The 25,008-nt window shown below is 34.9% G+C and overlaps 3 protein-coding genes across 4 annotated transcripts in view; 2 read left to right on the forward strand and 1 right to left on the reverse strand.

The window, feature by feature from the left end:
• The window catches only part of LOC134664093 (disks large 1 tumor suppressor protein), a 56,857-nt gene that overhangs the window by 19,475 nt on the left and 12,374 nt on the right, over nt 1–25,008 (reverse strand). The window contains exons 3-5 of the mRNA XM_063520682.1: nt 3,437–3,552; nt 1,184–1,285; nt 286–339 (exon numbers count right to left, since the gene is read on the reverse strand). Of these exons, the coding sequence (XP_063376752.1) occupies nt 286–339; nt 1,184–1,285; nt 3,437–3,552 (272 nt within the window). The remainder of the gene's footprint in view (nt 1–285; nt 340–1,183; nt 1,286–3,436; nt 3,553–25,008) is intronic.
• On the forward strand, nt 6,967–15,191 carry LOC134664076 (odorant receptor 49b-like). 2 transcript variants are annotated; one of them, XM_063520666.1, is made up of 9 exons: nt 6,996–7,270; nt 7,972–8,101; nt 8,609–8,783; nt 9,249–9,424; nt 12,348–12,414; nt 12,521–12,620; nt 13,540–13,641; nt 14,572–14,727; nt 14,811–15,191. In XM_063520666.1, exons 1-9 carry the CDS (start codon nt 7,094–7,096, stop codon nt 14,865–14,867), a joined length of 1,140 nt encoding a protein of 379 aa, XP_063376736.1. In that variant the 5' UTR covers nt 6,996–7,093; the 3' UTR covers nt 14,868–15,191. The 2 variants fall into 2 exon arrangements, with proteins under 2 accessions (XP_063376743.1, XP_063376736.1); XM_063520673.1 differs by lacking the exon at nt 13,540–13,641 and having other exon boundaries at nt 6,967–7,270.
• Nucleotides 16,526–23,152, forward strand: LOC134664068 (odorant receptor 49b-like). Its single transcript, XM_063520661.1, has 9 exons — nt 16,526–16,947; nt 17,184–17,313; nt 19,401–19,575; nt 20,036–20,211; nt 20,925–20,991; nt 21,063–21,162; nt 21,636–21,737; nt 22,664–22,819; nt 22,899–23,152. The coding sequence occupies exons 1-9, from the start codon at nt 16,771–16,773 to the stop codon at nt 22,953–22,955; spliced, it is 1,140 nt and encodes a 379-aa protein (XP_063376731.1). The 5' UTR covers nt 16,526–16,770; the 3' UTR covers nt 22,956–23,152.

The raw sequence follows: 25,008 nt of genomic DNA on the forward strand, positions 1-25,008 counted from the left end.
AGACTTTCACCTTTACCTTTACACCTAAACCTGTTTTATGCTTTCATTTATATTGAAATGCAACCAGTTAACGCCTTTAAAATATAAACCTATCTAACGGCTATTGCGCGTGTGTGTGTGTCTAATTTATCCAGGCGTTCATAAAATTAAGCACCTTCTACATGTTCGGCAACGAGGCTTCCGACCACTGCGACCTTAGTAATTTCCGACCCAACCAAGGCCAGGGTGACCTTGCCACTGTTGCCAGCCATGTAGGTACTACGGTCTTTTTATTTATGTAGGTACCTTTTTTTCTTGAATCTCTCCAATATCCGGGGCCATCGACTGCACGATTTCCATCTATAAAAATTGATTCATGACAGTTAATTAATACTAGTCTATTTTTAAGGTTTGGATAAGGGTAGGATAGTAGGTAGGGTAGGATCGGTAAATTATATGATGAGGTGCATGGCACGTAGGACAAATATCTAATGATAATCTATTAGGTATTAATTAGATATATGCATTGCCTAGGCAATGGTTGATCTGGCCCTGGCCCAAAGCTGAATCCGCCCCGCCCTTGTAAATACCTAGGTAACACAATTGTCTACAAGTATAATGAAGTGGTTTAACAACACCTGGTTACCTTCATCTGGCTCTGGATTCAATTGAAATTATATATAGTTCGTTTTTTTTAGCATTAGAAAGAACTTGCAAGAAGGTAAGCGATTTTGACATGTCTTTTAATTGAAAAACGCTTTTTAAAATTCAAAAACTATTACTGATGAAAGCAGAAGAATATAAATGATCGTATTAGATTCATAATTGTTACATATTTGCCGTAACTTATTTTTAAAATGTGTTTTTCAATTAAAAGACACATCAAGATTGTTTACCTAATTTCTAATGCTAAAAAAAACGAACTATAGTGTCAAAAAATCTACAATACTCTAATGCGGCGGTCGGCAACAGGCGGCCCGCGAACCTCTCACTTGCGGCCCGCGAGGCCCCCCTGGCTATTAATTTTGTATGTAATAATTGTCAAACGACAATGTCTGATAAAGTCACTCATATTAACAACGTGCGGCCCGCGTCATCTTCGTTATAACTACTATGTGGCCCTTGGTTGCTAAAAGGTTGCTGACTCACTCTGCTCTAATGGCTCTAATCTAACGTATTATGCAACTCGAAGGCACACATTTACCTTTGCTGAGTCCGGTGTATAGCTACTGCGATCTGATTTCCGGTTGCTGTCTTGAAGGAAGGCATTGGAGACCGATCTGTAATCGCTTTCTTCCGACTGAATCTGAAAAATAAATAAATAGATAAGTACATTCCATTAAATATGCATAATGTTCAGTAGGTACTTACTGTACCTATATTAATATTATATGAAAACGATATACCGGGTGTGGCCTGTAATACGAGCAAAAAATTTAACTGTAGGTTGTACTCCTCGTACTGACCAACATTTGTTCAGCGACTTTTAAAAATAACTTGAGGTTTGATTTTTAATATACTTTAAAGTTTATTCCAAGACGTATTGCGAATTTTGTTATGTTTAAGGCGTGACAAGCAACGTCAATCACAATGATATGGCGTGGCGATGGCGTCCATTGAAGATAATATTTATTTTGTATGAAAAATAGGGAGTCTAAATACTTCATAATTTTTAAAAGTTGTTGAACAAAAGTGTCACCATTTGAGGAGTACAATCTATGTTTTAATTATTTGCTCGTGTTACAGGCCACACCCGGTATAGCTTGCCCTAGTTTCTAAGAGCAGGATGAAATATAGCATAGCTTGGACCTGGGGATCCGACCCTTTCTCCTCCCTTTTTGGGGAATAGGCACGGTACGATCTCGTGGCTACCGGGCGAAATCAGCTTTGTTTGACCTTAGGAACCATCGTGCCAAGCGGCATCCCGGATACAAAAGTGCATACTCACTGCACTTACACTAAACTTAGTCTACCTACTTTAAAAATGTCTTGGAAAGTTACTATCAAAAACTAGTCCCTTGGGTTATAATAGCCCAAATCCAAAAGAAAACCAATATTTTCGCGGTTTTTATTGACTAAGTTGCGTTCGGCGCTCGGGGTCTTATGCATCATTATGCAATGCATATGACTGTCATATGCATTGGCCCAACATCATAAACAAGTCTGCAAAAAATCAGAACTACCGGATTTGACGCAAAAATTACTGTAGGTATTAATGTCTGTTCGTTTTTTTTAGTTTTTAAGCAACACGGTAAAAATATTTAGAAAGGTATATTACAGAGGCAGATCACGGTTTTTTAGACTGATCGCAGGCAGATTTGGCCTCAAAACGTTATCCATAAAACCAAATAAAACAGAAGGATAGCTGTATAATGAAGCAAAATAAACAGTGCTAACGATTTGCTTCTGACGTAGAGTAGGCACCTAACCAATTAGTGGGCAAGGGTCGGTAAAATAAATAACAGTCAAGCAAAAATAAAATAAAACATTGTTAACCGAGGTTTTGAAGCGACCCGGCCATTTCACCCGAAATATTTCATACTTAAGGTGGTTCTCCTTGCTCGAATTTCATACAAACTTTCATGGCACTCTAGCTCCTATTATATAGGGTTTCTTCACTTGTATATGTAATGTTTGGGTAGTATATATATTTCTGTCTTCGCTTAACGTAAAAAAATACTAGATTTTGATTAATATTATTAAGAAAAAAGCCTTTGAATATTGGTAAAATTTTGCCCATATACATATTTCGACCATGACAGTATAAAAGGCATTTTAGGAAAGAAAACATAGAGGTCCTTAACGGATCAAATTCTGGCCTTTTAGAGTTTGGTACCGAAAGGTGTCAAGATGATTTATTTATAATTTTATAAAGTGAGACCAATATAAGTCTGCAACAATTTTGATAGCACACGCAGTGTAAGTGTTATTTATACGTCATAATTTCGAACTGGCCCACTTCATAGTCCCCTTAAGGCCCGTCTTTACGAAGTAATATGTATAAGTCAACGCCAAGAACAACTGAATCACGTAAACCTAACACCTGAAACCAACAGTTGATTTTTTTAATTTATTTATAGTTTTTTGGAACTTAAATATGTACTTACGAAATAGATACCTATATCATTTGATATTTTGATTAGCCGCTTTTCTGAAAACTCGTGAGGAAATCGGACTAATCCCAATAAGGTCTAGTTTACCCTTTCGGAAGATCAGATGGCAGTCGCTTTCGTAAAAACCAGTGCCTCCGCCAATTCTCGGGATTAGTTGCCAGGCTCCCCTGAGCCGTGGCAAAAGCCAGGAAAACGCAAGGAAGATGATGAATGATGATATATTTTAATCATAGTTGTGTTAGCAGGTTGTTTTGCTGGGTACAAAATAAAAAGACATAAAAAGAAATAAAATAAAAAAATAATAAAAGTGGAGGATAATAAAAGTGGGTATATAAAAGACTCACTTCCCGACGCGTGCCATCTGCCTCCCACTTGTTTGCGATGCGGATGGTCTCCGCAGTCTTCTGCTGGATAGATTTGGTGTCATCGAGTAGTGTTAGCTCGTAGAATTCTTGAATATCTGAAAATTTATTTATATTATAAGTTACCTACCCAAATGAGCTATTCTTGTATCCTAGGTAGCTAACTTTAGCTAGGTTCTCTAGAGTAGAGGACGGCCCGCCGCGGCTCACGTGCCGCATGCGGTTTTTTGAAGGTGCAATTGCAGCTGTAAAAGCCACCTCATAGAGGATGACGTCTCACGTTAGATCGGGCCGTGTCCGGGCCGGAGCAGCTTCGTCTGCGGAGCGATCGCCTGTCATGACATGACATAGGAAAAGTAGCGCCGGAAGCTCCGGTCCGGACATTGGGCAGCCAAGTTGGCATAAAATAGTAAAAAACCTCTGTTTGATTCGGGGATTTAGCACCTAGGTTATTGTTCAGTTTAGGTAAATTTAGCGCTACTTGCACCATCCCACTAACCCGGAGTTAACCGGTTAAACCGTTAACCCAGTGTCATTTTACTAGCTAAACAGCATGGTAACTCTAGGTTTAACCGGTTAACCCTGGGTTAGTGGGTTGGTGCAAGTGGCCCTTAGCACAGAATAAACAACAGTAGGGGAAATTGTTGTACCTTGGACATAGTTTTACCTTGGACCGATGGCAATATATCCACATTGCCACGGTTATTGACATATTTCATTTATATTATTTGAAACGTTATAAATTAGTATAAAAAACAAGCTATCAATGAAACATGAGAGCGGCCGGTAACTTAAGAAAAAAATTAAAATATCAATTGTGTTATAAAAAGTCACTATTTCGAACTTTACATCAAGGATGATTATTTCATGTGTTACTAATAGATAATAAAACTTAATATAATAAGCTAAAGTTAAGTTAATTAGCTACTCGTTGGTAGGATCAATTCAGCCTAATCTCAATTGGAAGTGCTATTACGAAGCTTACTTGTCCAAAAAGTTGCTTTGTTGTACCTCGGACACCGAAAATATGTTGTAGTTACCTTGGCCCGTACTTGCTTCTACTGTAAATATTTGTTTTAAACTTAAGGTTTCATATTTGCCGTATTTCTAATTATTAGTTATGTGCGTTATAAGTTACCAAGTTATCGATCTTAGAAAGTATGCCTAAAATGTTTTAGGCAAAAATAAAAAATTACCATTGCTAAGTAGGTATATTTTTCTAAGGTAATTGTTCTAGAAAAATCTATTCAATGGCGTAAATATGCTAATAAATCAATATTATTTCTATGATTATATTATAAATTTAGTAATTAAAATTATCATATCCGAGGTACAACGGGAAATGACCAAGGTACATCAGGGGTGTTGTTCCTTGGACACTTTTCCCTTTTTTTTCGTCCACGTATCCCATCAAAATAAATAATCTAATCTTTTAATTATATATCGTATTAGATAGTTCATTAATGTATCTTATAATATTCGGATAAAACATAATTCTGCAGCCTTTAGTTTTTTTTCTAAAATTCATAAAAGAAAAAACTGTCCGAGGTAGAACAGCTTCCCCTACTGTAGACAGACCATGCAGACCCTATTCAAAATTTTCCTAATCACTACACTTAATAACTAGCCAAGATTCCATACAAAGGTGCTTAATTTAGTTCAATTAAATATGTATTTTAGCTGGCGGCAATCGCGTGAGCAGCGGGATCGATAGGTGGGCGGCCCCCCGGCGCCTGGATGTAAGGTGACCACTTCGTACGGGTCGGTGTGATGATTCCTATAAGAACTATTCCTATAATATAAGCTAGCAAATAATATTTAATAACCTCTGTAACTGAATAAAGACAATAAGACTGTACTTTACGTATTTGTAATTTTGTATAATTACCTCTCTAATACAAATTTTCATGAGATTTGCCTTTGTTACGACTGTTTACGAGATTCGTGCTATCGAGGTTCCACTGTGTTTGTCCTTATATATTACGAGTAGGTACTAGATTTAGCCCGCGACTGCGTAAATAAAAAATAACGGCTTAATTCATTTACATCAATTGTCAGGCGATGTATCACAATTTTCTCAAACATCTTACTTCCATCCCGCTTCCAGGTTTTCACCCTATGACTATTCTTTCCGAGATAAAAACTATGCTATGTCCTTCCCCGGGACTCAAGCTATCTGTATACCAAATTTCAACTGAATTGGCTCAATGGTTTAAGCTTGAAGAGGTAACAGACAGACAGACTACACACTATCGCATTTATAATATTAGTATGGATAAGGATTTAATTAGTAAAACTATCTATTTGCATATTTTCATTAAAATTTTCCCAGTGGTTTTTAGACGAAACGGCAGAACATTCATGTTGGCAAAAGCCAAAAAATTATGACTTTTACCTACCTACCTATACCTACGAGACCTAGAGTACCTACGAGATTTCTTAGTTTTAGACAATTTAATTTGACCACAAATAGACCGATTGGATTGAATAATGATATTGCTGTTCAAGCATTTAATAAAGTTCAGGTACACTACTTCAGTGTAAAGAATAAAACGTAGGCTGTACCTACGCATTTTACTCCTCTGCAAGAAGAAAAATTGAATTCGACGACAAAAATGGGTATGTGGCTATTCATCCCTTAGTTCAATTTACTATTAACTTAAGGGTTCCCTCAGAGAAAAGCCTAGGTACATTATATAGGTACAGTTTTGATAAAATGTTCATATTGAGAGCACAAGCGAGAAGCAAGAGAAATTAAGCACAACATTGTCGGTATTCTCTTAATTTATCTATGTATGGATTGGCATGGCAAACCATTGGGCATTGATTTATTATTCGTAAGTCTGAAAAAGGAATAAACCATAAAAATGAACAATACGTGGATGACCTGATACTTATAACAAACAATAATAATGTAGGTGTGAATAATTTTCATAATAACTAGCATGTCCATTGTCCATGACTAACTATAATGTATTATTTAAATTCCTGTATTTATTATAATTATAACTAATAATTAATTATAAAATAATTACTGTCATATTTGTAAAATTAAAAGTAGAAGTTTCTTAAAAATTAGGACTTTGACGACATTAACAGTTCAGCTCTTAAGACGAGCGCTTGTAACAATTATCGTACTAAATATAATGTGCTTGTAACAATTATCGTACTAATTATAAGTATTTTGTGATATTTATTAGGTCCCCTTAAAACTTATTAAACATCATTTCCTTGTACTCTCTGTACTTTACTCATTACAGTCATTACCTACTGTGTTAAACATTTAAATTGCAAACAACGGCTGCTTTCTCTTCTTACAATTAGCCGCTAGAATAATCAGCTACTTTGCCCTTTGTACTCATTAGCATTCATTATTTAACAGAAATTGGCAATCAAATTGACAAGCAACACAAAGTAAATTTTATATTTGTCGTGAAAACCTGAAAACCTAAAATACGCCATTGCCAATAGGATGAGTTAATTACATAGCGTGGGCGATTAACGTGCCTACTTATGTGTGAGCACAGAGCCAAAGGAGATATAAGGGATCACTGAACGGACTCGGTTGAACAGACTGCCGTAAACGTAATACACCAAGTTGCACAAAAACAAGTCAATGCATTGTGTTCAAACTTGAAGATGCAACTAACTCAATGTTTCAAAGTATCCTATTTTTGGCTGATATTAGGTGGAGTTTGGTATCCTCGATCTCTGGATAATACTCGTATGATATATGCAGTTAATATTTACAGAGTATTTGGAATAATTTTTATTACTATCGGGATGTTAGCTATTCAGTTTATATATTTTTTTACGGTAAGTATCTTGTTATAGTAACTTAGTGTGTTTTCATTTTATTCGAGAAACAGTAGATATATATTTGAGAGTAGATAATATTATGGTTAGTTAAAAATACTGATACTTATTTTGTTTTTTGATTCCTTGGTAGTTCGTATATATGGTAGTTGGATTGATGTATTTAATTTATGGTGACTTTTCCATGGTAGAACAACGGTGCATATTAAAAATGTTTTCACCACACCAGCTCGAAAAGGCTTACTTTGCACTTCAAAAACTGATAGCAAAGTTGCGTTTTATTCACATGTGAGGCAAAGTAATCAAATGCAAATTTTGAGCTGTTTTCTTTTGTTTGCTGAAATGATAAATATTTAATAATTAAATATTCATTTGGATTTGATTTGGTTTGATTTTGTTTGATAATTTACTTTTAATATTTGCTTCGGGTTGGTGTGGTGAAAAATTTTGTGTTTCACTCGGGGGCAAATTCTGTTTAACCCTCGTGCTTTGAAACCCTCGCAACGCTCAGATTCAATTATTCGCACCACTCGCTACGCTCGTGATTCAATTTTGGAATCTTTCGCTTGCTCGGGTATCAATATTAGCACGAGCGGTTAAACAACAACTTTGCCCCCTTGTAAAACAAATAACTATTTTATCACACTTGCTCATGAAAAATTCCCGAAGGCTAGATAGACACTTGAATTTTTCTTTTCTAGGTCGTTGGCAAGGACTTGGACAAAACCGTTGACGCCACCGCCTTATTTACGTTTATAGGATATCTCTACAAAGCAATAACTGTAATCAAGAATAGACAAAGGATCAACAAGCTACTAGATATAATTGACAGTAAATAAAAACATTTATAAATTATAATTAATTAATTTATAAGTAATAAGACTTGCACTGATGGTAGTCTTAGAAATATGAATATTAGGGAATTGTTAACCAAGGGATGAAGTCCTATTTCTAACGAGATATTTTGGCGCTCGGAGTGCAAGCGCTAATTTCGAGACAAAAATGGATAAATAAATACATGTCAAACAGGAATTATCATAAAGCCATGCTCCCGGAAATTTCTAAAAACAAAAGATACCTATTCTATTTACTGTCAACCATTATTCCTTAACTTTTTCCAATAGAAACTGAATGTGATATTACTAAACTGCTCTTAAACTAAAATATTGTGACAGATTTCAGAATATTTATATACACGTACCTAATCTTAATTATAAGTTAAATTTTAGTATAATAATAACATAATTTAAGTTAAAACTAACAGCTCAAGTGTATGGACCAAAGTCTGAAATAAATGATTTTTATTTTATTATTCTGTCCAATGTTTAATAATTTCAGATGAAACCGATAAAGACGACTTGTTACGGAACATGGCGGCCAACATACATTTTATATCTTATTTCTACAACGGGTTGTCTTGTCTGACGGCGATAATGTGGAACCTTATTCCGTTTACACAAGCTACGCTCACTTTACCATTTTACTACCCTGATTTACCCCCTTCGTCGCCATGGTGAGTACATATTTCATTCATATTACTTATTTTATTCCAGCTGGAATAGAATACTGTTAAATTAAATTAAAAGGGTACAGAAGGTATGAAAAACCTCATAAAGGCGTATTATGGATAGATTTGTCCACGTGATAAAATCATCATCATCATCATCATCTCAGCCATAAGACGTCCACTGCTGAACATAGGCCTCCCCCTTGGACCCCCATACGTGCCGGTTGGAAGCGACCCGCATCCAGCGTGATAAAATAACTGTCACTTTTTAGCACCGCGGGATAGAAAGTGACGGATACCGTTTTATCACTCTGTCACGTAGACAAGAACGACCATCATATTCGTACAATATTAGCCATATTTGTATGTTTTCTCTCTGTTTTTGATCTCAGGAAATGAACGATAATTTGTTGTTCATTGATCATATTAACTATATTAAGTATTCGTAAAATACCTACAGTTTACTTTCAGGTTTGTTATGTGGTATATCTATCAAGCTACAATACTGATAATCAACGGGGTAGCGCAAACAGCCGTAGATCATCTGTTCGGGGGTCTAATGGCGTTCGCGGCGACTCAGCTAAAACTACTTCAACACAAGCTTGAAGCTATTGGAACTAAAACTGACAGCACAGTGGAAATAGATGGTAGGTAAATTAAACATAATATACGCCTAAGTTTCGTTTGTTTAGCAGGGATTACAATGACAAATTTCAGCTCAGCGTACCTAATCGTTTTATTCTTTCATAACTCGATCAATTTTGCATCCCCTGAACGCTTGTTGCGGATGGACATGGAAAATGCCTTAAAACCTTAAGTTAGCTTATTTTAACTTAAAGGAAACATTCTTTTGACTAATTCAAAAAAGGGCTTTTTCTTCCCTGCTAGGAAGGATCACAGTGGCACTTTTCATCCCTGCTAGGAGGGATCAAAGTAACACTTTTCTGTTCTAGCACACTATTTTTAAATCTTTTGGACGGTATAGTCGCGGGCGGTCTAGAACGAAAAATGACTAGTGTAATGTGTTGCCTATCGCTTTTATCTATATCGCTTTTAGCCTGCATCGCGAAAGGTCTAGAACGCAAAATGACCACTTTTTTATATCACACAGGTTAGGTTCGTCAGTTATGCAAACAGCACAAAATAGGAGCCCCGCGGTAGCGGGGCTTCGTCGACATCACTAACGTAAAGATAAAACGACGGAAAAAGATGTAGGCATTTTGCGTTCTGGACCGTTCGCAATGTAGCGATGTACTAAGAGCGATATAGTCTGCGAATAACCCTTTTGGACATTATTTTTTTAACATCAAAATTATTTCGTCTTGGGCATTATCACTTGATTCCCTCATTACGCTCAGGATTCAATGTAAGTCCTTGACGGAAATAAATCATTTTGATCCCTTGTAGCACAAACTACTATTTATTTTTAAAAAGAAACAAAACTTAAACGTTGAAATATTATGATAGGTAATATTTCTTTGACTATACACACTTATTGATCATGAAAATTACTTGCCAACTTTTAATGCACAGAGGTTTGACGACGTTCGCGTAACAAAAACCTACATTATATTCTGGACACTTCCGGATTTAGTCTTATTCATTTTCCGTACTAGGTCAAGAAATAAGAAGTTATAGAGGGAAATGCTAGGAACACAATTTTTGACTCCGTAACATTGTTTGGACTAGTTAGGAGGTGAACATATCAAAAGTCCCCGGCCGTAGCCCCGGTGCTGGGGGGGAGAGGGGGGAAAGAAGGTCTCATTTTTCGGTTTTTCACTAATATCTTGGAAACTTTACGTCTTAGCGACATGACTACTAAGACAAACCAAAAGCTGATAAAATTTGTTACAAGTTTTATTCAGTCAAGTTTTTCGATATCTTGAATAGTTTTTGAGATATCCGCTCTGGAAAGTTTATTTAGGGCTTTCAATTTTATCTTGATATCTACAATAGTGAAGCTGCTAGGCCGTGTTTGGTATCATTTTCGTATAAATCGGGGGTGCTGAATTCATTTTTGGTATCACATTGACACCATTCCTTAGAAAAAACATATAAACTTTAAACAAATACCTTTTTTTTTAATTCCTCTTCACGCTTAAACCGCTCAACCGATTTAATTGTAATTTGGTATACAGATATTTCGAGTCCCAAGACAGGACATAAGATACTTTTTATCTCAATAATCATCCTTTAAAGTTGTGAAATGGAGTATGGGGGGAATTCAACTTCGTCGACGAAACTGAATTCCTGAGGTAAATACTGCTTAAGGTAAAGTTTGAAGTCATGTTAGGTATCATTTTTATCTAAATCACAGATGTATACCATCCTAAATTTCACCTAAACCGGTTCAGCGGTTATTGACTCCTCATACAAACTTCCACCCCACTTTTCACATCCTCAAAAGATGCTTTTGGTTATAAAAACCATCCTATGTCCTGTGTCGAGACTGAAACTATTTCTATACAAAATTTCAACGAAATTGGTTCAGCGGTTTAAGCGTGAAGAGGGATTTTTAAAAATATTTTTTTTTTAAATTTTGGTTTTACTTCGGAATAGTGTCAATGTGATACCATAAATGAATTCAGCACCCCCGATTTATACGAAAATGATACCAAACATGGCCTAACAGCATCACTGATGTAGATATCAAGATAAAATTAAAATCCCTAAATAAACTTTCAAGAGCGGGTATCTCAAAAACTATTCAAGATATCGATAAACTTGACTAGATAAAACTTGTAACTAATTTTGTGAGCTTTCGGTTTGTCTTAGTAGTCATGTCGCTAAGATGCAAAGTTTCCAAGATATCAATGAAAAACCGAAAAATTCGACCTTCTTACCCCCCTCTACCCCGCAGCACCTGGGCTACAGCCGGGGACTTTTGATATGTTCACCTCCTAACTAGTCTAAACAAAGTTACGGAGTCAAAAATTGTGTTCCTAGCATTTCCCTCTACAACGTTTTTTGAGCATTCATTTCCTGACCTATACGAGGTACTGGAACTATTTTGTCGCCTTACTTATGAACCTAAGTGACATGTTTAGAGAGCATTTCAGAGGCAATTAACAGTCAGTACAGTTCAAAAACACGTGTCGTTTGCTAAAACGAAAAATAACCCAAAACGGAATCAAATTGATAAAAACAGGGCAACAAATTGCCAACAAAATATATTATGAAAAGGAAGTCGTTGAACAAAATTTTATGGTATGTCCATATTATTAAGCCAGTTCCGGTTTTATTTCGAGATTCTGTTTTCACCATCGTAATCTAAATTATGGCGATTTAGCTAATTAAATGTTCTTTTCAATCATATACCTACCTAATTACTTATTCTAAGTGTTCTAATTTATTCTAAGTGTTTATAACAAAATCGACGGTCTCCTTCATTCAAAGTACCTAGATTAAATTTCATATCTCCTATTAGAGGGTTCAGAATTTGCTCGGAGATTAGATGATATCGTACCTTCATTATAACCCAGGGTCGTTTTAGCCTGTGGAATATGTTACTGATACAAATGAATTCTGAGCGTCTAGGAGAAACACATTAAGAATGCATTCTTTTTACAGCTCAAAGAGAACAGGAAGACTATGAGGAAACCATTTCATGCGTTGAATATCACTTAAAAATAATATGGTAAATAATTATTTATACATTTTGCAAAATGGACACAATAGATTGATTACCTATATGTATATAGGATAGAATAATTTATTGTAATTACCTTATTCGTTTTTCCTAGGTTTGTAGATGAACTCACGGATATCTTCGGAGGAGCCGCGTTTGGACAATTTGTATTAGCTGCACCGCTGTTATGCTTATCAATGTTTATTATTATGACCGTAAGATTTTTTGTACCTAATATTCAAGTAGGTACATATTTATTAGGTATTTTCGAATGTGACAATATCGCATTGTGATGAAAATGAATGCTTAAAGCATTTAATAACTGGAGTCGCCTTTAAGCGCTTACCCCACTGCCGAAAACCTTGCACAATTGTGTAAACTTTTGTATGGACTGACTATTTGCACGTTACGTACAAATCATGTTCATGATGTAGAAATAGCAAGAGGTACATTTGACGTCCCTCCCTCGCCAATATCGGCAGACTGGTTCGTACAGAAAATGACATCCATGACATCTCCAGTCCCTAATAAAGTAAGTCAGTAAGTGCCCTAAGAAATGAATGCCTTCAGTAGGTATTTTAAGTGCCAACGACTATTAGACTATTACATACAGTATGGTACCTTTACTTACTTACCTACGATTCAATGAGTAATGTCTACATCTACGTCTAGTCTACTAGTCTACAATTATTATTTTTGCTTGTACTTATACCGGGTGTGGCCTGTAACACGAGCAAATAATTGAAACATAGATTGTACTCCTCAAACGGTGATTGTACTCATCATTGTGATTGACGTTGCTTGTCACGCCTTAAACATAACAAAATTCGCAATACATTGCGCCTTAGAATAAACTTTAAAGTGTATTAAAAATCAAACCACAAGTTATTTTTAAAAGTCGCTGAACAAATGTTGGTCGGTAAGTATGAGGAGTATAGCCTACTATTTAATTATTTGCTCATATTACAGGCCACACCCGGTATAAATTCAATGTTGACGTGTAAACGTGCTTGTGGCCTATTTGCTAAATAAATATGTTTTGAATTTTTTGAAGAAGGTTTAAATAATATTTATTGGGTATCTATGCGTCTAAACGGCGGGCAACAATAAAAGTAACAATATTTTTATTTACAGAGCAGTGATGTGACAGAGGTAGTGACCAGGATTTTATATTTTGGATGCCTATCAGGAGAACTTTTTATTTATTGTTTCTGTGGGAATCTGATAAAGACGCAGGTAAGCTTGATGTTTAGTTTTTGATTTATTGAATAGACAAAACGTAAATAATAAGTAAGTAGGTCAAATTGGATGCCCCATTCTACACAAAACCTTTAGAAGGCTTGTAATATTTTTCTACCATTTATTCCTTAAATTATAGACGTATTTAGAAATAAAATAAAGGTCAATTCAGTCGACATTAACCAATGCATTGTTGTTTCATATTTTTACCTGTTACTTACATGTATATCTCCCTTATAACTCATTATAGCACACTGCACACCTCACATAACAATGAAACCCAAAAACAAACGAACATCATCAAAAACAACTCAATAAAAACATTAAAATAGGTACGCCAAACACTTAAACATAAAAGTGTATATATTTCAAGTTATACATATTTATACCAAGATATTTTGTTTATAAAAACATATATTCTAAATTTTGTAATTATAGAAATGATTACAAAACACGTTGTATATTAAGTAGGCACACTATCAAATGTGGCAGTAGGTTAGGTTTATTGAAACTGAGGAGTTCGTAGCACGACCTTGCACTTTGTCGGGAGTAACGCATCGTAGCTCGTAGCACTAGCCAAATTCACTCACGTTTCATAAAATGTCATCTGAACGTTGCATAAATATGAGTAGCTAGAATAAAAACAACCGTCATGTATCCGACGCTTCTTATATAAATATACTAGCGACCCGGCGGCTTCGCATGGGTTAACAAATTATACACAAACCATCCTCAAGAATCACTCTGGGCCCGATTCGGATTTTGAAATAGACATCTATTAGATATCTTTTAGACATCACCAAGATACGATAACGATATGTTTAAGATCTAACCTGTCAAATTTGACATTTGCGCGTTTCTGGAGATACTCTGGCTTTATCTGCATAACATTTTAACGAACCGAATCATTTGTCTTTTTTTATTAAGAGTGACCTCGTGGTAACGGCAGCATACAACAGTCATTGGACGTCCACATCTCTGCGCACCCAGAAGGCTCTCCACCTACTCGTTATCAGAGGCCAGAAAACTATCTCTGTGGTGGCAGGCAATCTATTCGAACTTTCTCTGGTCACATTTGGCGCGGTAAGTTAACAAGTAAAGTACGCTGTTCTTGGCCTGTTTTGCTATATGTATAAGCATTCTTACTTTTGTATTTCTTGTTTCAGTTATTGAAATCGTCGTATTCGTTTTTCGCGGTTTTGAGTAAACAACGCGATGACTAAAATAAGGAGGCATCCATAGATTTTAGTCATACTAATATATTGGTATTAGTAGATATTAGATAAGATAGCGGGAAATATAATGTAAAATACCGGGGGAATGTAGTGCAACTGCAAAGTACCTAGTTGTAGTACCTAGTAGAGGAAAATATGTACTTTTAATATTCGCTTTTATCACTTACCACCTTTTTGACCGCTAAAGAGCAAACGTCAAACATACCTACAATGAAGTAGAGTAAATAGTGGGACTGATTACAATATTTTTAAAACAGGTTGTTTAATTTATAGAATCCCATAATACATTTATCACCTATTCTGAAAAAACATTTATCCATATATATATATATATATATTTTTTTATAAATTTTCATTTGGGGTCATCCATTAATTACATCACACGTTTAGGGGGAGGGAGGGGGTCAAGAAAATGTGACATATTGTGACATGGGGGAGGGGGGAGACACAAACTTTGTGACGTCACTTTAACTTCATCAGTAACCGAAAATTTATTTAAATTATTTTATTCGCGGTACATTTAAATAACAAGTTTTTAAAACGATAATCGGTTTTATTCGTTTAATTTTCTTTCCTAAACAGTTTTGGGTTATAAAATGACTAATTTTTACATCGTCAAATATATTTTGATATAATATTAATAATACTTAGGTACTTACTTAATTCAATTTGGCGATTTCGTAGAAAAAATGTGACGTCACACTAGGGGGGAGGGGTTTGCCAAATGTGACCAAGTGTGACAAGGAGGGGGGGAGGGGTCAAAAAACCTAGAAATTCGTGTGACGTAATTAATGGATGACCCCTTTTGTAATAACTCAAAAACTGCTGGGACGATCATGTCCGCTATAGTTTTATTAAGCTTTTGTTTCACGATTTTTTAAATATTTTTTGGACCCATGGTTCAAAAGTTAGAGGGGGGAAAGAGGGCAAAAGAAAAAATGTGACCACCCACATTTTTTTTTCTATCAGAGCGATTATTTCCGATACTATTAACTTTATCAAAAATGGTTTTTGCAGACCGTTATTCGTTGTACCTATCCAACGATACCTCACACTATCGGGTCCAAGCAACAACAGACAGACGGACATGGCGAAACTATAAGGGTTTCTAGATGACTACGAAACCCTAAAAAGTTTCTAGATGACTACGAAACCCTATAACCATAAAAATTAACAATGAATAACAAACAACAATGTAGGTGCGAATAATTTTCATAATAACTAGCATGTCCATGACTAACCTAATAATGTAATGTAAATTCATGTATTTATTATAACTACTAATTATTTATACAATAATTACTGACATATTTGTAAAATCAAAAGTATTTCTAAAAAAATGAGGACTTTGACGACATTAACAGTTCAGCTCTTAAGACGAGCGCAAATGTGCTTGTAAAAAATATCGGACTAAATATAGGTAAGTATTTTGTGATATTTATAATCCTTAAAACATATTTAAATGTGTAAACACATCATTTCCTTATACTCTCTGTACTTTACTAATTACCTATACTGTATTAAACATTTAAATTACAAACAACGGCTGCTTTCCTTTCTTAGCCGCTGCATACATTAAAGATTAATCAGCTACTTTGCCCTTTGTACTCTTTGTAGCATTCATTATTTATCCAAAATTGTCAATCAAATTGACAAACAACACAAAGTGAATTTTATATTTGTCGTGAAAACCTTAAAACGTAAAATACGCCATCGCAAATAGGATGAGTTAATTACATAGCGTGGGCGATTAACGTGCCTACTTATGTGTGAGCACAGAGCCAAAGGGGATATAAGGGATCACTGAACAGACTCGGTTGAACAGACTGCCGTAAACGTAATACACCAAGTTGCACCAAAACAAGTCAGTGAATTGTGGTCAAAACTGAAGATGCAGCTAACTCAATGTTTCAAAGTATCATATTTTTGGCTGATGTTAGGTGGAGTTTGGTATCCTCGATATCTGGATAATACTCGTATGATATATGCAGTTAATATTTACAGAGTATTTGGAACGATTTTTATTAATGTCGGGATGTTAGCTATTCAGTTCATATATTTTTTTACGGTAAGTCAGTACATTTAATCAATTTTACTAGCCGGGCTATGAATATTGTTGTACAGTAACTACTTAATTTGTTTTAATTTTATTCGAGAAACAGCAGACATTTGAATCTATTATAGTTATGTAGTTAAAAATACATTTGTCTTTTGATCCCTTGGTAGTTCCAGGTTGGTAGTTGGATTGCAATGTGCCTACCTAATTATTTTATGGTGAATTTTCCATTATTTTTTCTTTTCTAGGTCGTTGGTAAGGACTTGGACAAAACCGTTGACGCCACCGCCTTATTTACGTTTATAGGATATCTCTACAAAGCAATAACTGTAATCAAGAACCGACAAAGGATCAACAAGCTACTAGATATAATTGACAGTACATAAAAACATTTATTATGGAGTCAGACCAAGAATAGTCTGCAGCGGATTTGATAGCCCACGCAGTGAAAGTGTTATTTTAAACGTCAAACTTTTATGAAATTATAACGTATACATTACACTTGCACTGCGGGGGCTCACATAGGGGTATTTCACTAAAAAAGCTGGCCATTAGTAGAATGTATCAAGACGTAGAATCCCGGGAAAAGGGTAGCCGAACTCCTTAGTCATATAATTCATAGATACTAGAACAATATTTATTTTTCGCTGCGTGTGGTGGGTATTTGTGAAATCGGTGTCATTTAACCGCTCTTACTAAAACACATCTACGAAAGCGGAAATTCGATAATAAATATTACAATTGTTATGCGTTGTTTAGACAACAAATAAGGTGATATTTTAAAATGTCTGTTCGGGAAATGGATTCACCAGGTATGCTTAATTTAATTTGTTTATTATTATTTTCTTACTAAGGGTTATATACATTTAATATCAAATTTCAGTAAGTACTCTCTTGCACTATGAATTTACGAATTTGACTTGAACTGAAAAGGCCGAAAGTTGTTCTATTGGGCTATATTGGGCTAAATTTGTGGTTCTATTCGACAGGACATTTAATTCTCTAGCAATTTTATTTAAAATTAGGGTGCCCAGAAGTGCCCATTAACGAATTACGAGAATTTTTACACTGAGCGATATTACCAAACAAAGTTTCTTTTTGCGGTTGGAAAAAATAATTTTCTGATTTATCATGGCAGGTCCTTCTGGAGTGAGAGTAGTGACCAGAGAATACATTTTTCGTATGATGAAAGACTGTAACTAACCCCAATTTCTACAAAAACATGATGCAGTCATGAATAAAATGACCCCAACCGTGCACAAAATTTTACTGCATGGTCCTGTTATAATGAAATATGCCCTTCTCCCTATAGGAAATTTGTCCGAAGAGGCAGCCGAGGCCAGAAATAAGCACTTCCGAGAATTTAGGAAGAGCTTTTCAAGGAAGTTCTCGAGAGAGCAGTGCAATTTGGACGTCTTAAATCGGCTGCTACTTACGTCAGATCCGTTTTTGAGCAGCATTAGGCCTAAGCCTCTAAAATCAGCGAAACCATTTAGCCTTGCTGCTAGGGACAAGATGCTTGGCCCAAACATAGACGCAAACGCGATGTCAGATGACTTATCATCAGATTCAACAGATGAAAGTGATGAAGGGTCGTCTGATTGATCAGATAGTAGCTGTTTATCAAATAATTAAAACTTGAAGAATGTTTTATTATGCTATTGACCGGTATATAAACGATACAACACTACACCAACCGGCAAATGTATAAAAGTTGTATAAAATAAATTAAAATAGCATATTTGGATTCACACAATAGAACTCCTGATACAAATGTACATAAATCATTTTGGCCAGCTTTTCTAGTGAAATACCCCTATGTGGGGCTATCAAATCCACTGCAGACTTTTTTTGGTCCGACTCTATTTAAGTTTTAAGCCATAAAACTTAGTAATACTTGCAGTGATGGTAGTCTTAGAAATATAAATATTAATTAGTAAATTGTTAACCAAGATACTTATGAAATCTCATTTTTAACGAGATATTTTGGCGCTCGGAGTGAAAACGCCAATAAGTAGTTCGACACAAAATGGGTCAATTCAATAGGTACTTGTTAAACAGGACTTCTCATAAAGCCAGTATTGCTCTCGGAAATTTCTAAATACAAAAGATTACTTACTGTCAACCACTAATCCTTATTTTTTCCAAAAATAATATCAAAAATATTGTGTGCATTAAGGTATTATTCTTGTGCACTGGATAAAGGTACACTCAGTGGTAACTACATACCTACACATGAGTGTGTGTAGTTATTACTGGTATATGTGCCTGGCTCCTGACGAACATTTTTTTTTATTAATATTTATATTTTGTTTATTATATATATACATATATTATATAAAATATCTTAATTTTAATTTTAGTATAATAATAACATAATTTAAGTACTTTATTGATAAAAACAAAGAAATAAATAAACAAACGCAATAAAACTTATTATTCTGTCCAATGTTTAATAATTTCAGATGAAACCGATAAAGAAGACTTGTTACGGAACATGGCGGCCAACATAAATTTTATATCTTATTTCTACAACGGGTGGGCTTGCCTGACGGCGATAATGTGGAACCTTATTCCGTTTACAAAAGCTACGCTCACTTTACCATTTTACTACCCCGATTTACCACCTTCGTCACCATGGTGAGTACATATTTCATTCATATTACATACTTATTTTATTCCAGCTGGAATATAATACTGTTAAATTAAATTAAAAGTATAGATAAACGTATGAAAAGCCCTATACGAGTATAAGGCGTATTTATCCACGTGATAAAATAACTGTCACTTTTGAACATCAAGGGATAGAAAGTGACGGACACCGTTTTATCACGCTGCCACGTAGACAAGAACGCCATCATAATGTACTGGACATTTTTTTCAAATGTAACTAAAAATATCTTACAAAGTAATTCAGAACTGCTACCAAAATATGTATGTTTATATGTTGCAAAACTATGTAATATTACTTAGATATTACTAAAATTTATTTGCCGTATTTGTGCATTTTTTCTCTATTTTTGATCTCAGGAAATGGGCGGTAATTTCTTGTTCATTGTTCATTTTAAGTATTCGTAGAATACCTACATTTTACTTCCAGGTTTGTTATATGGTATATATATCAAGCTACAATACTGATAATCAACGGGGTAGCGCAAACGGGCGCAGATCATTTGTTCGGGGGTCTAATGGCGTTCGCGGCGACTCAGCTAAAACTACTTCAACACAGGCTTGAAGCTATTGGAACTAAAACTGACAGCACAGTGGAAATAGATGGTAGGTAACTTACAAAACACATATTACGCCTAAGTTTCGTTTGTTTAGCAGGGATTACAATGGCAAATTTTAGCTTACCGTTTTATGCTCTCAAAACCAGACGTGGTAAATTTTATAGCATTTTCGGTGCAGCGGAGTGGTAACGGAATTGGTATAAACAATTTCAACCCTAATGATTAATTAGCGTCAATTACGTTAATATTAACCTTAATTTACCATTTCAGTTGGAATTATTTATACCAAATCCATTAACACCACTCCGCTGCACCAAAATGCTATATAATTTACGATGTACGCTCATAACTCAGATCAGTTTTACACCCCCTTAATGCTTGCTGTGGATGGACATACAGGGTGGAAAAAATTAATGGACCCAGAAGTTAATATGCCTTAAAACCTTAAGAGCACACTAGCGTTACTGCTAAATAATCGTGATTTTTTAAATTTAACGACAGGTATTTAACAAAGGGGGCCGCTACGTACTGTATTGTATATTTAAGTACTTACCTTTTGAATACATCTAACTAGTTTTTATGTCGCTGTATTCGTTGAACTAATAGGACCTCAAAACAAAAACGGCTGTTTTAACTTTGGACGCATAGATTGACGAAACATAAATAAATAAAAAATTTAGCCTATATACGTCCCACTGCTGGGCACAGGCCTCCTCTCAAGCAGAACAAGGAGAAACATATTAATGTATTTTTTTACAGCTCAAAGAGAACAGGAAGACTATGAGGAAACGATTTCATGCGTTGAATATCACTTAAAAATAATATGGTAAATAATAGATTGATTACCTATATGTATACAGGATAGAATAATTTAATTAACTCATTCGTTTTTCCTAGGTTTGTAGATGAACTCACGGATATCTTCGGAGGAGCCGCGTTTGGACAATTTGTATTAGCTGCACCGCTGTTATGCTTATCAATGTTTATTATTATGACCGTAAGATTATTTTTTACCTAATATTCAAGTAGGTATTACGTATTTTCGAATATGAGAATATCGCATTGTGATGAAAATGAATGCCTTATGCAAATAATATTTTTTCGGCTATGGGCCCGATTCGGATTTTGAAATAGACATCCATTAGAGTTCTTTTAGACATCACCAAGATACGATAACGATATGTTTAAGATCTAACCCGTCAAATTTGACATTTGCGCGATTCTGGAGATACTCTTGAACGGTTTCCACAGGATATGACTTAGAGATCCAATTCACAACTAATAGATATCTTACTCTATCTAACGTAAAAGTGACATTGGTTGCCCGAATTGCGCTGCAAAAGATATCTAAACTATAACGTATCTAGAATGGATCCAGTACGTATCGTCTCTTGTGAATATCTTGAAGTGCGAATACGGCAGTATAGGTTTAAGAGGCGGGCAACAAAAAAATTATCTTTTTATTTACAGAGCAGTGATGTGACAGAGATAGTGACCAGGATTTTATATTTTGGATGCCTATCAGGTCAACTTTTTATTTATTGTTTCTGTGGGAATCTGATAAAGACGCAGGTAAGCCAGATGTTTAGTTTTTGCAATATTATATTGAACAGACAAAACGTACAATAAGCAGTTTAAATTAAATAGATGCCCCATTTTACACTAAAACCTTTAGGAAGCTTGTGGGGAGTTAAAAAATATTTTCTACCATTTATTCTTTAAATTATAGACCTATCTAGGAATAAAATAAAGGTCTAACTATTCAGTCGACATAAACCAATGCATTGTTTCATATTTTTACATGTTACTTAAATATATATGTAAGATATATATATAAACCAACTTAAGAAGAACATCAAAATTCCGCAAACAATTAAATATAATATATTTCAAGTTGTACTTATTTATTTTAGTTTGTGCTTATAGCAAGATATTTTGTTTATAAAAAAAATATTTTCTTAGTTTTGTAATTATAGAAATTATGCAAAAACACGATGTATTGAGTACCTATGCACACTATCAAATGTGGCAGTAGGTTAGGTTTATTGATACTGAGGAATTCGTAGCACGTCCTTGCACTTTGTCAGGAGTCAGGAGTAACGCCTCGTTGCACGTAGCGCTAGGCTACGAAAAATAATAAATTCACTCACGTTTCATAAAATGTCATCTAAAAATATTGCATAAATATGAGTAGCTAGAATAAAGAAAAACCGTCACGTACCCGAAGCTACTTATATAAGTATACTCTAGCGACCAGCCCCGCTCCAAATCCAGTAGTTTTTGAGTTTATCGCGAACATACAAACAGACAGACGCGACGGGGTACTTTGTTTTATAAGATGTAGTGTTTGTTTTATGGCCAAAATAGTTAGTATTTACTTAACTAATGCTATAGTTTACTAGTTGAAATACTTGAAATGCATGCCTAGTGCCTACCAGAAAACCTTTCTTTATCTGAATAACATTTTAAAGACCGAATCATTTGTCTTTTTTATTAAGAGTGACCTCGTGGCAACAGCAGCATACAACAGTCATTGGACGTCCACATCTTTGCGTACCCAGAAGGCTCTCCACCTACTCGTTATCAGAGGCCAGAAAACTATCTCTGTGGTGGCAGGCAATCTATTCGAACTTTCTCTGGTCACATTTGGCGCGGTAAGTTAACAAGTAAAGTACGCTGTTCTTGGCCTGTTTTGCTATATAAGCATTCTTACTTTTGTATTTCTTGTTTTAGTTATTGAAATCATCGTATTCGTTTTTCGCGGTTTTGAGTAAACAACGCGATGAATAAAAGAAGATATCCATAGGTTTTAGTCATACTAATATATAGGTAATATTACATTAGGGGGAATGTAGTGCAAAATAGTACTTTTAATATTCGCTTTTATAATTTATCACTTCTTTGACCGCTAAGGAGCAAACGGCAAACACATATGTACAATTAGGTAGAGTACCTACACAGTGGAACTGATTACAATATTTTTAATACAGGTTGTTTAATTTATCCCATAATACATTTATCGCCAAAGACGATCGTGTAGAATAATTAAATACGATTTAGAAAATACAATAGGTACAACGTACAACAAATCGCTAAGTGCAATAACTATAGTCGCTGTAAGTTAAGAAGTAAATTTTGACATTTATGAATTGACTCTTATATTTACGAAGCTAAGAACTCCCGTTTAACTGATAGCCTACGGGCCATTGCACCAACCACATTTAACAGACCGATTAACATCAAACAGCACTAAAGTATGAAATTTCTCAGGTAAATAAAATTTAGCGAACGCTTTAACGGTGACAGATAGTTTGGTGCAGCCAGCCCTTATTGTCATATATTAGGTCTATTAATAACTGTCAAAATTGACTTCTTAGCTGCGTTAGACTATAATGGTTTTCAGTTGTTTATATTAGGTACGCATTGTATAGGTAACTATCATACTTCACGTCGAGTTGCGGAAAATCGCTCGATCTACAATACAACTACTTACATATCAAATGGCGTTCTAAAAACATTTATTCATATTTGCTTGATCAAGTATATATTAATTTTTTGATATATTTATAAATTTTCATTTTTAGTTTTAATCATTGCCGATAGATGGCAGTAAATTTACTGGGACCACAAAATGTACGATGACAATAACCCTCTATACCTATAACTATATATTCATAGACCGGTATGAACAAAGAGACGTTAAAATGATTTGTTGCTAGGTAAGTAGTAACAAATCGTAGAGCAGCTGACTTGATTCGTTAAGGAAAATAGCCTATTATGGACTAAATTATACAGTACCTAACAAAGCAAAGATAAGGATTTTTGCGTCATAATATCTGCATGTTATTACTTGTTTTTATCGCGATTTACTTTATCTAAGAAGAGGTCGAGCAGGAGTTCATCGACAATCTTTGCTTTTCCGCTAATGCTGTTATGATTAATTGAAGACATACTGTACAATAATCGTATCATTATTAGGTATAATTAGAGAGGTATTCTTAAATAAGAAAATATATAGATGATTGTATGTAAGGTAGATAAGTAGTTAGGTACATGAATTTCAATTGTTCGGACATCAGCTAAAGCTAGCTGTCCTATTAACTGTATAGGTAGGTAAGTACCTACATTGTTTTTTTACTAGAAACTTAGTTTTATGAAATAATGATTGCGTACCTATGTTAATTATAACTAACCCGCTTTCTTCATGAGGTGGTGTTCAGTTCATTATTAAAAAGGAATTTGTCTTAGGTGTCTGTTGATATTGAAAAGTTAAGTTAATGTTCTACTCTTCTACTAGCCTATCAACTTCAGGGCCACTTGCACCATTAACCGGTTTAACCTGGAGTTACCATGGATACTAGTATAATTTGACACTGGGTTAACAGTTTAACCGGTTAACCCTGGGTTAGTGGGATAGTGCAAGTGGGCCTATTAAGTTAGTATAACATTAACTTAACTTTTCAATATTAAAAGACAGCTAAGACAAATTCATTTTAAATACTGAACTGAAGAAGGTACATATATATGTATCTGTTGACACACCACCTCATGAAGAAAGTGGGCTAATTCACATACGCAATTACAGGGGTAGGTAAGTTTGTGATTTTCCTTTTATTTATTGTTACTTTTTTACCACATGTTGCAACACATTGAATAGTAAAGTATCTTAACCCTTTGACCGCCGTTGTCCGGTATAGAAGACAACGATAGAACGATACGCTGGCGCCGTCGTCTTGTATACAAGACACAAATTCAACCACTGAGTTAATGTGAAAATAATAACAATTGCAATTTCATTTACACTCGTGTTCATATTTAAGGTCTTTGTTTTTTCATTTATTTG

This window comes from Cydia fagiglandana, chromosome 1, assembly GCF_963556715.1.
Source record: "Cydia fagiglandana chromosome 1, ilCydFagi1.1, whole genome shotgun sequence".
Classification (NCBI taxonomy): domain Eukaryota; kingdom Metazoa; phylum Arthropoda; class Insecta; order Lepidoptera; family Tortricidae; genus Cydia; species Cydia fagiglandana.

What these genes read in the sequence shown, in the direction of transcription:
- LOC134664076 (XM_063520666.1), top strand. Translation starts at nt 7,094, where the DNA reads ATGCAACTAACTCAATGTTTCAAAGTATCCTATTTTTGGCTGATATTA. An exon ending in AGTTTATATATTTTTTTACG is followed by an intron (nt 7,271 to 7,971) that starts GTAAGTATCTTG and finishes TTTCTTTTCTAG; the next exon opens with GTCGTTGGCAAGGACTTGGA. An exon ending in TATCACTTAAAAATAATATG is followed by an intron (nt 12,415 to 12,520) that starts GTAAATAATTAT and finishes CGTTTTTCCTAG; the next exon opens with GTTTGTAGATGAACTCACGG.
- LOC134664068 (XM_063520661.1), top strand. Translation starts at nt 16,771, where the DNA reads ATGCAGCTAACTCAATGTTTCAAAGTATCATATTTTTGGCTGATGTTA. An exon ending in CAATGTTTATTATTATGACC is followed by an intron (nt 21,163 to 21,635) that starts GTAAGATTATTT and finishes TTTTATTTACAG; the next exon opens with AGCAGTGATGTGACAGAGAT. An exon ending in GGAATCTGATAAAGACGCAG is followed by an intron (nt 21,738 to 22,663) that starts GTAAGCCAGATG and finishes TTTTTTATTAAG; the next exon opens with AGTGACCTCGTGGCAACAGC.